Source organism: Pongo abelii, chromosome 2 (genome assembly GCF_028885655.2).
Source record: "Pongo abelii isolate AG06213 chromosome 2, NHGRI_mPonAbe1-v2.0_pri, whole genome shotgun sequence".
Classification (NCBI taxonomy): domain Eukaryota; kingdom Metazoa; phylum Chordata; class Mammalia; order Primates; family Hominidae; genus Pongo; species Pongo abelii.
In genome coordinates, this window is record NC_085928.1 from 188,797,343 (window position 1) to 188,812,574 (window position 15,232).

The 15,232-nt window shown below is 35.6% G+C and overlaps 1 protein-coding gene across 3 annotated transcripts in view; it reads left to right on the forward strand.

The window, feature by feature from the left end:
- Nucleotides 1-15,232, forward strand: part of KCNMB2 (potassium calcium-activated channel subfamily M regulatory beta subunit 2) — a 303,117-nt gene that overhangs the window by 261,945 nt on the left and 25,940 nt on the right. For all 3 annotated transcript variants that reach the window (XM_054553019.2, XM_054553020.2, XM_009239553.4), the window contains one exon: nt 3,995-4,117. In XM_054553019.2, the coding sequence (XP_054408994.1) occupies nt 3,995-4,117 (123 nt within the window). The remainder of the gene's footprint in view (nt 1-3,994; nt 4,118-15,232) is intronic.

The window sequence follows — 15,232 nt, forward strand, 5'->3', positions numbered from 1 at the left end:
TGTCCAAGCCAATGAAAGGGATAGATGGAGCTGGACAATCGAGAGAAGGAAAGAGAAGAAGTAGAGAGTAAGAAGAATGAAAGACAGTGCAAGCTAAGGGAAGGGTCAGAAAGGAAATATCAACTGCACCCAGCAGATGAGTCACACTGCATGAGGCCAAAGTCATACTAATGGCCACATTTCCCAATACATACTTAGATGGTCAAGGCAGCAAATACAGCCAGTGTGTTACTATGTGTCCTGGATTGTGCTGTAAGGGTGCATGAGACACAGTCCTGCCCTACAGATGCTTATAACCTAGCATGGGAGGCAGATTTGCACGCAAACAGGATAGATTTTGCCTTGCCTTAGCAGAAGTAAGTACCGAGAACTGGGAGCAGAGATGAAGAAGCCATTCATATGGGTCAGAGAAGACCTCACAGAAGAGGGTCATCTGAGATGGCTTTGAAACAGGGTAACTCATTCACCATGAAGGCAGAAGGAATGGCCGAACTGAATCGTGGAAACAGAAACTAGCAAGGTGTGTGCTTGAGAAATGGAAAAGGCCCTTTATAAATTTCTGAGACGGGGAAATTATCACATTCTCACTGACTCCCTCCTTTTACTCAGGGCTGAGATCATATCTTTAAGCTTTGAATTTTCACATCATACTCATCTGCAGTTATATAGGAATGGTTCTGCCAGGTTCACTCCAGTTCCTAGATCATTTAATGGTGGAGTTAGATTCAGGTTTCCTCTCCTCACTGCCCACAGCTCTGTTCAGCCACTGTACAACGCAGATCTCTGTTTTATGTTAGGATTCCAAATTACAAAATTGTATAAAGTACTTTCTTTTTTGGTCTCTATATCCCTATCCTGATCACAGTTCAAATGAAAAGTTTCTCGTCCTATAAAATGAGCAAAATTGAATTAATTTCTTAAGGAGTTCAGGAGGGCTGTCTTTGAGCTGGGAAAGAACCTCCAAGCTAGCTTCCATTAACATATTTGAAATTCTAGGTGTTTCTTTGAAGCCTGGAAATTTTTTTAACCTGCACAGAACCTTTGTACTGTTGCCTTTAAAGCAGCTACTCCCTTTTATTTTAATTAACAATGACTTTAGCAGATTTTAAATAATGGTTTGTCTTTATGAAAGAAAACTAGGGTGGAAACACTCCAAATCCACTTATTGGAATAAACTGAGGAGTCGCCAAATCCTTTCCAACAAGATTTAGACAGTTCATTAGAATAAATATATATTTCATCTCGCTTTTTCTATATCATCTTGAAACAGAGCAAAGATGCAATGCTGGAATAATGACACACAGTCTGAAAAATATTCTAAATGTATTGAAATCACTGCAGCTCCTTTCGCTTTGTGTAGTTTCAAAACATTTATAATTTGTATGATGTGTCTATTAAATGCTGCCTAATAGCCAGGAACAGGACAGCACTCAGGAATTTATTGGTTTAGCTAGATTCAAATTGTACCCAAACCCTGTGAAGGAATGACTAAAGCAATCAGAGGATTCCACCAGAGTCCAAGTTGAAATAACTTCTTGAAAGTTTAAGCCAATCCTCATTTTTATGAAGTAATTCATTCAATTTAGATGAAAAGTATTCTTATTTCCTGAAAGTTAACTGGTTTTAATAATGGATGTAGTCCCTATTCTATTTTATATTTTAGAGATGTTCAAAAAGAAACATAAATAACTTTAAACAACCAGGCCTAAGCCATTTAAAGAGATAGCAGATTTAATTTCTATGTCTTTCTAAATCTAGCGTCTAGGGCATCCATTCAGGTGAATCCTTTGATTCCTGCCATTATCCTAGAATAAGGGTAGATGTATGAATTCTTGCATCTATACTGGTTACTAAACTCTCAGCCTCTGTTCTACCTCCCACAGTCTCTGTTCCTCATAGCTCTGATGCTGACCCAAGGGTTATAGAAGGAGATTAATTCCCAGACCTAATCCCAGAAAGTAAATACACAACGATATAGTATATGCTTAGATCCATTCTTCAATTTATTGAATCACAAAATATTGGCGCTGAGAGGAATCTTAGAAGCTAACAGTTTCAAACTCTCCATGGTACAGAGTAAGCCCTAGAGATGTTAAGTGACTTTCTCAAGGACACACAGCTAGTTAGTGACAAAACTGGGCCTATAACCAATCACTTATTACGAGTGCATGCTCTGATCCTTTGCTACTCGGTGTTGTCTGCAGACCAGCAATATCAGCATCGCTTGAGAGCTTGTTACAAAGGCAGGCTCTCAGGCTCCACCCAAGACCCTCTAAAGCAGAATTTGAATTGTAACAAATCTTTGTTTTTTTTTAAACGGGGTGTCACTGTGTCATCCAGGCTGGAGTGATGCAGTGACAACAACCACGGCTCACTGCAGCCTGGAACTCCCAGGCTAAAGCTATCCTCCCACCTTAGCCTCCCGAGTAGCTGGAACTACAGGCACACACTACCACACGTGGCTAATTTTTTTATTTTTAATTTTATGTAGAGACGGGATCTTGCTATGTTGCCAGGTCTGGTCTCAAATTCCTGGACTCAGGCGATCCTCCCTACTAAGCCTCTCAAATTGCTGGGATTATAGGCATAAGCCACCACAACTGGCCCAAATCCTTAGGTCATTCATATGCACATTACAGAGCTGAAGCCAAGCCAGGCACATTGGCAAACACCTGTAGTCCCAACTACTGGAGAAGCTGAGGAGGTAGGATTTCTTGAACCCAGGAGTTTGAGGCTGCAGTGAGCTATGACTGTGCATGTGAATAGCCACTGCACTCCTGCCTGGGAAATGTAGCAGGTTCTCATCTCTAAAGAATATATTTTTAATTTAAAAACTAAAAGAATGGAAGGCAAGTAGATACTGGTTTGAAGCATGGGTCTACCTCTTCTAAATGTAAGCAAAAACCTCAACCTTCTGAAAGCATCATTTAGAACCTGAAAATAATATCACTACCCACCTTGCAGAGTTTTCATTGTATAAGCATAACATAGATATATGCATGTGCATTTCATGAAATACGTATGTGCATAAATAATACATTCAAAGTGTGTGGCATATAGTAGATAATATGGTATAAAGTAGCTAATGTTATTTCCCGTCTCATGCTTATCATTAATATTGTGCTTAACCAAACTGAAAGCCACTAATGACTATGCATCCATGAAGGAATCACCAGTCTTCCTTCCTTTGTTCTAATGTGTTAAATATCATTTTAACTTTTATATATGATTAAGACTTCTTTATTTAATGTTCCTAACTCCCAAGAAAATTATTATTATGTGGAAAACAATAATAGCTAACTACTTTTATTGCTGTGCTTAGAGAGGAAAGATCTTCTCCCAAAGCCAAGTCATAATAAGAATAAAAAAAACCCGCAACATTCTTAAAATATCTTGACCCTAGAGCCTGTAAACCTGGCTTCTCCAGAAGCCAGTGAGTATCAGCTGCCACTGATGCTGTAATTTTCTTAGGCAGAGACTCAACCACCATGGGCAGATGCCACGACATTGGCAAAAGTGGGGCACAGTTGAAGATGATGTTTCATCACCAACATGTCACACTTGTCAGCATTTAAAAAAAAAAACAGATTGAAGAGGAAAGAAGAAGTTGAGTTTAGTATTCAAATCTGAACTAAAATTTTGGAAAAATACAGCATAATACAGAGTATGTAACCATACCAAAGTGATATTTTGAAGGAGATATTTTTGGGAAAATGTGATTTTAACATCAATTAGAAAACCATGTTCTCCTAAGGCAGTAATTCTCAATCCCGGCAGTGTGTTACAATCAGCTAAGGAAGATTTAAAAAGATTGAATGCAAATTTCTGAGAGAGGACCAGGCTCTAGTGTTTTCTTAAAAACTCCCAGTCAATTTTAATATGCAGCCGGGATTGAAAACCGCTGCCCCTATGGCATCAAAACCCTGTTGTTATGTAAGAGTCAATCCACTGAAAGCTATTTGTTGCTGTTAATTTCATTGTGTACCTCTTCTAGGTCTTTTTGCCATTCCTCCAGGACATCCACCATAAGGAAAGGAGACCCTGGACCAACATTCTTTAAGATGTTTATATGGACCAGTGGCCGGACCTCTTCATCTTATAGACATGATGAAAAAAGGTAAATGCACTGGGATTCTGGGCACTTTTCAGAAGCATTTAACCTGACTCTCCAAAGAGAATACTGACAGGAAAGTAGTAGGCAACTGAGCTTTATGCTTTGCAATGTGGGGACGGACTCTACACTACAGGAGTAGGGTTTCAGACACTTTGGCCTTCCTTCTCCTTGCACTTTACATGTTCGCTTTCAGCACATAGCTTTGCAAAAGTTGTTCCCTGTCAGAAATTCCCATGTCACAAGCTCTTTGCTTAGCTAACTCCAGCTCTGCCTTCAGATATCAGTAAGAACCACCACTCCCATCATCCTCTTTAACCACACAGATTATGTTGTTGAATTTCCAGCACCTAGCACTGTACCTGGCCCATGGCACTCAATAAATACTGAGCACCAAATGTATTAATAATAATTTATTAACTGAATTAATTTTATTAATTAATAATAAAAAATAAATAATAAAAACATAATATAATTAATAAAATAATAAATACTGAGAACTACTGGCAATTCAGTTTCTTCTTCTGAAGTGATGAAAACTGCGTTTCTGGGCACTGGACATATGGCAGAGAAGGAAAACAGAAACTATGAGAGGAGGAAAAGAGGACATACAAATCCATTGAGCCCTCAAAATCCTTGGAAGAATAGCCCTCAAAATCCTTGGAGGAAGGGAAAAATAAGGGAATAAGAAGAAAGATAAAGGGCAAAGGCAGCATTAATGAAAGACAAGATGACCTTTGTGCAACTCAATCCAGTCCTCTCACTTGGGTTTAGGGAGTAAATGTATTCATAAAATTCTCTAGTCATTTTTAAATATTTAGTCTTCCTCTTTCTCATTGACCTTGCACTATTATTTGGATTAAGTGAAGCTAAATTTTAAGTATAATTGCCTTTACCAGCATATTGCAACGTAAGCAAGTTGCGCATCAGGCAGAATCTGATAGAAGTCAGGATTGATTTGGTTGAAGGAAATTTGTGAAAAAATAACAATAAAATAAAAATTAAAAGCTACAATTGATAAATGGTGCTGGGCACAAGGAGAACAACCTGAAGGAGGTTTGCTTGAATACTGTTTTCGGAGCTGATATTTTTATTTTCCTTCTAAAACCTGAATTGCCTCACAGATAAAAATTCTTTTAAAAATTTCAAAAGCAAAGTTGTTCTTCACAATAATTATATATTACAGCAAAAATTGGGAAGCAACTTGAAAATTCACAATAGAAAATGGCTAAATAAATCACTGAACGTAATATACCACTTAGCACTTTAAAATGCTTTGACACAATATTAACTGAAAAAAGCAAGTTGAAAATTTGCATACAAACTATGATTGCAGCCACAAAAAATATACATAGGCAAAAGTCTGGAAGAAATAGCATGGTTTTTACTGCTCTGCTTTCCAAATGCTTTGTAATATATTGTTACCTTAATTATGGAAAAAAATAATTACATGATATGTAAGTAAAATTATAGCCCAGAAGGCAACTAGTGTTGCCTTGTCAGCATTTAAAAAACAAGTCCCAGTGCTCATCATGACACCAAGCAGATTAACTGAAAATTTACTTTACTTGATCATCTCTAGGTTTTCACTGCTTCACTGGTTTTTCTCAAGGCTTAATCAAATTATTTTTCATTTGCTTTCAAGTTGAATCATCTTTCAGCAAGATCTTTTCTGTAACACTATAAAATTTCATATGTCATTTCAAATTCTATATTTGAAAGTGCAGAAAGACAGAGGTTTGGTCCTGCAACTTTCATGCCAGAACCAAATCCAAGAGTTTTGTTGCCCTACAGGAATATTGTAACTGTCAACAGCCAGCTGTCCTGAAATTCTGAAGGCTTTATTAGAGCAAGCGAAGTGTAATATATTTCTTTCGCCTTCTATTTACTCTCAGCAAATAATTTAATACATTTTGCTACTTTTTATGAACAAAGCAATTAACATTTAAGAAGCAATTACTGTGTACTGCAGGTTTTAATTGTGTTCTCTCAAGATAGAGATTATTATGCTGGCTTCACAGATGAGGAAACGAAGGCTTTTTAAATAACTGAGAGATTTTCAATAACTTCCAAAGGCCCAACAACTAGCCAGTGATGGAATCAGGATTTGAACCCAAGCTGATGCTCTCTCCCTGTACCTCAGTACCTGCCCAGGCTCTTGTCAAACTTGAAATATTTGGAGTGATAGTGAACAGCCAAGCCCACAAGAGGAAAAGTATGTTAAAATAGAGTTGGATATTGCATATCAAAGAAGATAATACACATGTGACTGACATATTGGTAATATCTGTGGAGTTTGAAAGGTGTGAACAATTAGCTTAGTATTCTGCATCAGTAAGATTCTATGAAACTGAAATTACTGTTTTCATTTTTTATTTTTAAAGTATGATTTCAGAACTATGGGATTTATAATAATTAAAATATTGACTATGAAGAAATCATTTTTCAGCAAGCTTTATTTATGAGAGGAGGATGCAAAAGCTTATTAAATAAGTCTGCATGGCCAAAAAATACAAGCAATAGAATCTGCCATTCCTTAGTTTAATGTTGGAAGTTCATTTGTCTGTGCTTTTTTCTTGACCACATCTTCGTCTTTGCTGCTTAATTCACAAACTCTTGGAAGATATGACTCAGATTTTAAACTGACTTTGAGCAGTATCTGTGGCTCTGTTTAAGGTGCTCTTGGTGGCAGTAAACATGGTGATAATGAAGATGATGATGGCTGATAATTAATCTATATAATTAAGGTCCTCCAGTTAATTATTTGGAAATAAATTAACTAGATTGTCTGACAGCACTGCCTCAAATTGCTGGTAATTCAGTTTCTTCTTGTTCTGCAAACCTGGCCTCTGTGTGTGCCTGCTTTCTCCAGCTGTGTTCCCACAGCAATCCCAGAAGCCAGGCCGTACAAAATCCTCAGCTGCTCTCCACACCTCCTCTTCCTGAGAACAGGGCCAAATGTGTCAGCATATCGGATTCCCTGGGATTCCTCAAACGGTAGAATACCAGGAAACCAGCTTAAGGGCAGGCAGAGCAACTTCAGTGGAAGGAAAAGTTCACTGAAAATTCTGAAACTAAATGTTTTTTTGCTCAGAAGAAATGGAAGTCAGTTTTACTTTTTTTCCCTCATTTTAATTCCAAGCCAGATCTTTTTCTGATCATCTTCTATATGCAAAACATAAGGTCCTATCTTCATCTTCCATTCTGCAATCCAGCAATGTGGAGAAATATTTTTTTCTTCTCTGAACAAACTTCTTTGTTAGTTGAACTTACTTTAATCCCTAAATTCCTTTTTTTTTTTTTTTTTTTTTTTGAGACAGAGTCTCGCTTTGTTGCCCAGGCTGGAGTGCAGTGGTGCGATCTTGGCTCACTGCAACCTCCACCTCCCGGGTTCACACCATTCTCCTACCTCAGCCTCCTGAGTAGCTGGGACTACAGGCGCCTGCCACCACACCTGGCTAACTTTTTTTTTTTTTTTTTTTTTGTATTTTTAGTAGAGACGGGGCTTCACCATGTTAGCCAGGATGGTCTCGATCTCCTGACCTCGTGATCCGCCCGCCTCAGCCTCCCAGAGTGCTGGGATTACAGGCGTGAGCCACTGCACCCGGCCTGATCCCTAAATTTCAAGCAGCAAACAAACAGAATAATTAATTTAGAAATTAAAGAAGAGAGAGGTTTTTAAGCTAAGGGCATTACAGACTGTTTATCAAATATTCTTTAAATTGTTTTTTTAAATATTGAAGTGATACAAATGAATATTTATTACATATGTTAATATACAAAGTGATATTATAAACATCCAGGTACCCATCATTCAGTTTAAAAAACAATCAGAATTTTTGAAGCCCTTGAGGATGCTTTCCTAATACTATTCTACTCCCCATCAATCAATATCAATCAGTATCCTGAATTTTGGGGATACCATTCCCCAATTTTTTTTTCATGAGTTTATCACATTTGGATCTTTAAACAATATATTGTTTCCATCTGAATGTTTGGAGACTTCATATAAATGGAATCATGCCATATTTATTCTGCAACTTGCTTTTTTCACCAAACATTGTGTTGCTATGATTTACCAATGCTGACGTGAGTCGCTGTAGTTCATTTTATCTGCTATGTAGTATCCCACTACATGAACATACTACCATTTATTCATCCAGTCTACTGCTGAGCGACATTTGCATTATTTCCAGGTCTTTTGTCATTGCTAACAATGATGCTATTCTTGTACATGTCTCTTTGTGCACATGTATGAAGATTTCTTAAGATTTATACCTAACATGGGAATGGTTGGTTCAAAAGTATACACAGCTTTAATTTTACCAAGTAAGGCCATGGTTTTCCGAAGGAGCGATACATGCGATTCCCATTGCTCAACAGCCTTGTTTAGAGTTTTCAGATTTCTAATTTTCAGTAATCAAGAAGGTATTCTTATTTTAATTTTCATTTCTCAGATTAGTAATGAGATTGAGTCTACTTCCTTAGTCCTTTTTTCTGAGTTGACTGTTTAAATATTTGGCCCAATTAGGTCAAATACTTGACTGTTTAAATAATTTGCAATTATTTCATTAGATTTATATTTAAGTAACATTTTGTGGCAATTATAATCATACCTCTTATCGTTTTTCTACTGGATTGTTTGTCTTTTCTTGACTTGCAGGAATTCTTTATAAAAGTCCATATTAATTATTTATCTGCTATATGTATGCAAATAGCTTCTCCCAGTTTGTGGTTTGGCTTTTCACTTTCTTTATCATGTCTTTTGATAAATATATTAATATGTTCTTAATTTTTTTATTATTATACTTTAAGTTTTAGGGTACATGTGCACAACGTGCAGGTTTGTTACATATGTATACATGTGCCATGATGGTGTGCTGCACCCATTAACTCGTCATTTAGCATTAGGTATATCTCCTAATGCTATCCCTCCCCCCTCCCCCCACCCCACGACAGTCCCCGGTGTGTGATGTTCCCCTTCCTGTGTCCATGTGTTCCCATTGTTCAATTTCCACCCATGAGTGAGAACATGCGGTGCTTGGTAATTTTAATATATTCTAAATTAACAATTTTTGGAACATTTCGAAATCCCATCCTACTCCAGATTCAAATAGACATCCTCCTGCACAGTTTTCTAAATTTTATGTAGCATTATCTTTCACAATTAAGTATTTAGTCATCTGGAGCTGATACCCAATATTCAGTTTTTATATGGATAACCAATTGCCCCAGCATCATTTATTGGAGAGTTTTTCCTTTCCCCATTGATCTAAAAATCACTTGTCATATATTACATTTCCATATGTACATGGATATGCTTTGAATCTCTATTCTGTTCTAGCAGCCAGTTTTGTCTACCTCAGACAAACACCACACATCAGTTTACAAATTTTAGCATTATGCCTGTAATACATCTTGATATTTGATAGGACCAGTCACCCATCTTGTTATTTTGTAGTCAGAAGTGTATTTACTATTCTTAGCCACTTGCACTTCCAAGTAAGTTTTAAAATCAGGTTGGCAAGTCACACCTATCACACTTCCCAAAAAAAACTCTTGGGATTTTTATTAGAATTTTATAAAATTTATTAATTAATTTGTGATAAATTTACATCTTTATGTCACCAAGTCTTTCTCTGAATGAATACAATTAACCTCTACATTGGTTTGTCTTCCCTAGTATCTCCTAATAAAGTTTTGCATTTAAAAAAACGTGTACATCATTTATTAGATTTATTCCTAAGTACTATCTTTGTATTGAAATGGCATTGAATTTATTGAATAACTGAATTGTTTTAAATATTGAGTCTCCACATCCCGGAATATAATTCCTTATTTATTCATGAATTATATATTTCATCCAGTATCATTTTGCAATTATTTCATTAGATATATATTTAAGCAACATTTTGTGGCAATTATAATCATACCTCTTATGTTATATATGTGTTTTTACTGCTGATGTATAGAAATGCTACTGCTTTTGTAGTTACTGATTTTTTTCTATCAATCAACCTTGTAGAACTCAGTATGTTTTTAAATAGTTGCTGATAGATTTGTTTTGATTTCCCTATTTGTATTTTCTACAAATAATAATGTTTCTTCGTTTCCAATCCTTATGGTTTTTTCTCATGTGTTACACTCTTACTCTACTGGCAGGAACTTTCAGGATAATATTGTAGAGTAAATCAATTATGATTACTAATATACTTGGGCTGCCTTTTTCAAACTCAAGTTACTTTTTAACTCATCTTTTGTTTGTGTAATTTTGGTCTGTTTAATTCAACCAAACTAATTAAGTCTTTAAAATTGTATTTTATTTTCTCCCATTTGGAAATTTGGATATTTCATTTATGTTTTTAGATAATTACATTTTCATATGTGTGCATGAATTGACCAATATGAAGATAATTAATGCTTTCATTATCCTGCCAAAAAACAAAGAAACTTGAACGACCCCTACTCTCATAACTTCACTACTTTGTTGTTGTTGTTGCTGCTGTTGTTGTTGTTGTTTTAATCTTAGACTCAGGAGATACATGTGCAAGATTTGTTATATGGGCATATTGAGTAATACTGAAGTTTGGGCCTCTATTGAACCCATCAACCAAATAGTGAACCTAGTACCCAATAGGTAGTTTTTCAACTCTTTTTTCCCTCCCTCCCTGCCCCCTTTTGGAGTCCCCAGTGTCTATTGTTTCCAGTTTTATGTCCACATGTACCCATTGTTTAACTCCCACGTGTAAGTGAGAACATGCGGTATTTGATTTTCAGTTTCTGCGTTAATTCACTTAGGATAATAGCCTCCCACTGCAAATGACATGATTTCATTCTTTTTTATGGCTGTTCAATATTTGATGTTGTATGTGTGCCACATTTGATGAACACTTAGGTTGATTCTATGACTTTACTATTATGAATAGTGCTTTGATAAACATATGAGTGCAGATATTTTTTGACAGAATGATTTCTTTTCCTTTGGGTAGATACCCACTCCAGTAATGGTATCAATTATCGTTGCTGGGTCAAATAGTAGTTCCATTTTTAGTAATTTGAGAAATCTCCACACTGCTTTTCATAGAGGTTGAACTAAGTTACATTTCCACCAACAGTGCCTAAGTGTTCCCTTTTCCTCTCAGCCTCACCAACATCTGTTATTTTTGGCTTTTTAATAGTAGCCACCCTGCATGGTCTCATTGTGGTCTTAATTTGCATTTCTCTAATGATTAGTAATGTTGAGTATTTTTTCATGTTTATTGGCTTGCATATATGTGTCTTTTTTTGAGAAGTGTCTGTTCACGTCCTTTGTCCACTTTTCAATGGGTTATGTGTTTTCTTCTTGTTGATTTGTTTAACTTCCCGATAGATTCTGGATATTAGTCCTTTGTCAGGTGCAGAGCTTGCAAATATTTTCTCCCATTCTGTAGGTAGTCTGTTTACTCTGTTAATTATTTATTTTGCTGTGCAGAAGCTCTTTAGTTTAATTAAGTCCCATTTGTCAATTTTTGGTTTTGTTCCATTTACTTTTGAGTGCTCTCTTTTTTTTTGTAATGTTTAAATTACACTATTTTTGCTAATATGTAAAAAGGCAATTGACTATTGCATATCACTTTGGTTTCAGCAACTATACTAGTTTTTGTTTGTTTTTTGTTTTGTTTTGTTTCTTGCAAAAGGGTCTTGCTCTGTCACACTGGCTGGAGTACAGTAGCACAATCATGATTCACTGCAGCCTTGAAATCCTCGGCTCAAGCAATCCTCCCACCTCGGCACCCCAAGCAGCTGAAACTACGGGCATGCACCACTAGGCCTGGCTAATTTTCTTTTTAGAGATGGTGCCTTGCTGTGGTCTTGAACTCCTGAGTTCAAGTGATCATCCTCCCACCTTAGCCTCCCAAAGTGTAGAGATTACAGGTGCAAGCCACCTCACCCAGCCTAAATTTTCTTATTAATAATTTATCTATAGATTCTTTTGTATTTTCTTCATAATTACATCACTGGTGAATAAGTCTTTATTTCTTCTTTACAGTAAATGTACTATTCATTCATACGTTATACTGCCAGTAAATCAGTAAATCATGAATAAAACAGGTAATAATGGACATCTTTACTTTTGTTTCTGCTCATAAAATGGATTCTGTCAACATTTCACCATTAAGTATCAAGTTTACTATAGGTATTTCTTCTATACCACTTATCATATTAAGGATGTTCCTATCTATTTTTAATTTGATAGGAGTTTTTATCATGAATGAATGTTAAACTTTGTCAAATATGTTTCTCTACATTTATTACATTATTATATGATTATAACCCCTTTAATATATTATTTATGTAACAGATTACATTACTACTCAAATAATAACCCACATTATAAGTTCCTGGGATAACCACAGCTTGATCATGATATATTTTCATTTTTATATATTGCTAGTTTAACTTGTTTTTAAAATTTCACGTTTATGTTTGTGAAAGATATTGACCTATAATTTTTTTGTGTATTGTTCTGATTTGGTTTTAGTATCAAAGTTTACTAACTTCATTAACAGGTTGGGTAGCATTTCATCTTTTTCTATATTCTGGAATGATTTGTATACTATAAGTAGAGTTTAGCTATAAATCATCAGAGACTACTGTTTCCATTATGGTGATATTTTTAATTGATGATTCAAATTTTTAATGATTTATAACTATTTGAGTTTTCTATTTATTTCTGAATCAGTTTCAGTAAGTTATATTTTTGAAAAAGTTTGCTGTATATTTCAGGAAGTTATGTACTTCAGAGTTTTCAAATGTCTCATTATATAGTTATTTTCAATATTTTCTCTCCAATCCATACATTATCTGTAGTTACAGTTTTTAATTCCTGATACTTATTTGGCCCTTTTCTATTTTTTCCTTGATCAATTTTTTCAGTTTTTCATTAGTCTTTTCAAAAGAAATTAACCTTTGAACTAATTACTCCTTTAATACAGTTCATCTATTTCATTTATTTCTGCTCAAGTTTATTATTTCCTTCCTTATACTTTGTTTTAGTATATTCTGTTAATCTTTTCCTAACTTACTTTTCCTAACAAATCCATACTTTAATTTGGATGCCTAGTGCATTAATCTTCAGGCTTTCTTCTTATCTAATATAAGTATTTGAAACTATATATTTCTATCCTTAGAAATATATAGTTTTGCTTTAGCTGCATCCCACTAGTTGCTCTAGAGTGTTTTTCATATCATTTAATTCTGATTTTTAATTTTTGTTGGACTTTATTCTATGACCCATGAGTTCTTTGTACTATGGTTTTAATTTCTTCTGTAGATGTCATTCTAGTTATTTTTTGTTATTTATTTCTAGCATTATTGCATTAGAGCCAAATAATGTGGTCAATAAAAAGGCCAGTACTTCTCAAAGTCTCTCTAGGTTATAACACCCTCACTTATCTGGACAATTCACATAATTTTCTGTCTCTTTCTATATCTTGGATGAAAGCTTTTCATAAAATTTAATATGCTAATTGGTCCAACAAAAATGAATATGAATTAAAATATTAAGATATCATTGGGAGAGTTTGTTATCTAATAAGCTAAAGGCAAAACTAAAAAGAATAATTCCAACCTTTGTTTCCATAATTTTGTTCTCACTTTTAGTGTCTTACCCATAAGACCTGGGTCACAGTGTTACAAGACTTCCTGGGAAGTCCCATGAATTAATACGTTGGCAATAATAACGTTAAGCTCATGGACAAAATCCTTCATGTTAATGACAAATATATAAATAAATGAAGTGTGACTGTCATTTCTCCCCAAACTCAAAAACACATTGCTCCTGATGAAATGTACACATTAAAAGACCAAAACAGATAATAATAATTAAACTAATCAAATTGTACCATAAAAAATATACCTACCAGCTCAAGGAAAAATCTATAAAATCTGAACTAATTGAAGATGAGGATATACGTAAAAGAAGCGCATCTCAAAAACGGAGGAGGCTTTGGTGGACAGAAGGCAGAACAATGGCTGTGTTCATCAATGCCATGCCTTCTCTGCCATATGAAATAACAGGTGTGTTCTCGTGGGGCAGAGATGTATAGCAGCTGTGCTCACTGAAGCTCTGAAGGCACTCAGCAATCCATTGCCTCATAGGTTCACCTTCATAAGATCTAACAGAAGGTAATGTTTCCCTAAGTCTGGGAACTAGAGGGTTCAGTGCCTGGAGAGTTTGATTTTTTTCTGGAAAGAATACTAAATTTGTTGGTGGTAGAGTCCAATGGACACTGATGGGAAGACAGAAACTGGAGGTCTGTTCTAGCCATCGTTCCCTGATTTATTTAGTTTTAATAGACCATTCAGCCTCCCTATAACTGCCTATCTCACAACCTATGCTTGTTGTAGCCAGTCTAGTCCAAATAAAAGGAACATATTTTGTGAGCCTAATACATGCAAGAGACTGAACTTACAAAGATGTGGTCTGTCTTTAACTCTTGAACAGCTCAGTATTCACTGGGCCAGAGAGGCACAAACATAAATATTCAGCACATGTAAGTTCCAAAAGAGCTCTCAGCCAAGTAATTTCAGATATATTTAATTCTTCATTTCTAATTCATGCTTTCCCTACTTCTCTTCCCTGCATCCATCAGGTGCCCCATCATGTATCTGATAGCTTCAGGATTCTGCAGAATTCTTTTCTGCCTTTTCCATGTTTTAGTGGCCACGCTGTCTTTTGTTTCTCTGACTACTTAAAGAGTCTCATTAAAACCCATAGTGTTGCTAGTTCTAGACACAAATGATGCCCAGATCTAAATCTATTTGTTTGTTTGTTTGTTTGTTCTTAAGTTCTGGGGTACATGTACAGGATATGCAGGTTTGTTACATAGGTAAACATGTGCCATAGATGGTTTGCTGCACCTATCAACCCAACACCTAGGTATTAAGCCCAGCATGCATTAGCTGTTTTCCCTAACACTCTTCCACTCCCACTCTCCGTCAACATGCCCCAGTAAGTGTTGTTCCCGTCCCTGTGTCCACATGTTCTCATTGCTCAGCTCCCACTTATAAGTGAGAACATGCGGTGTTTGGTTTTCTGTTTCTGCGTTAGTTTGCTGAGGATAATGGCTTCCAGCTTCA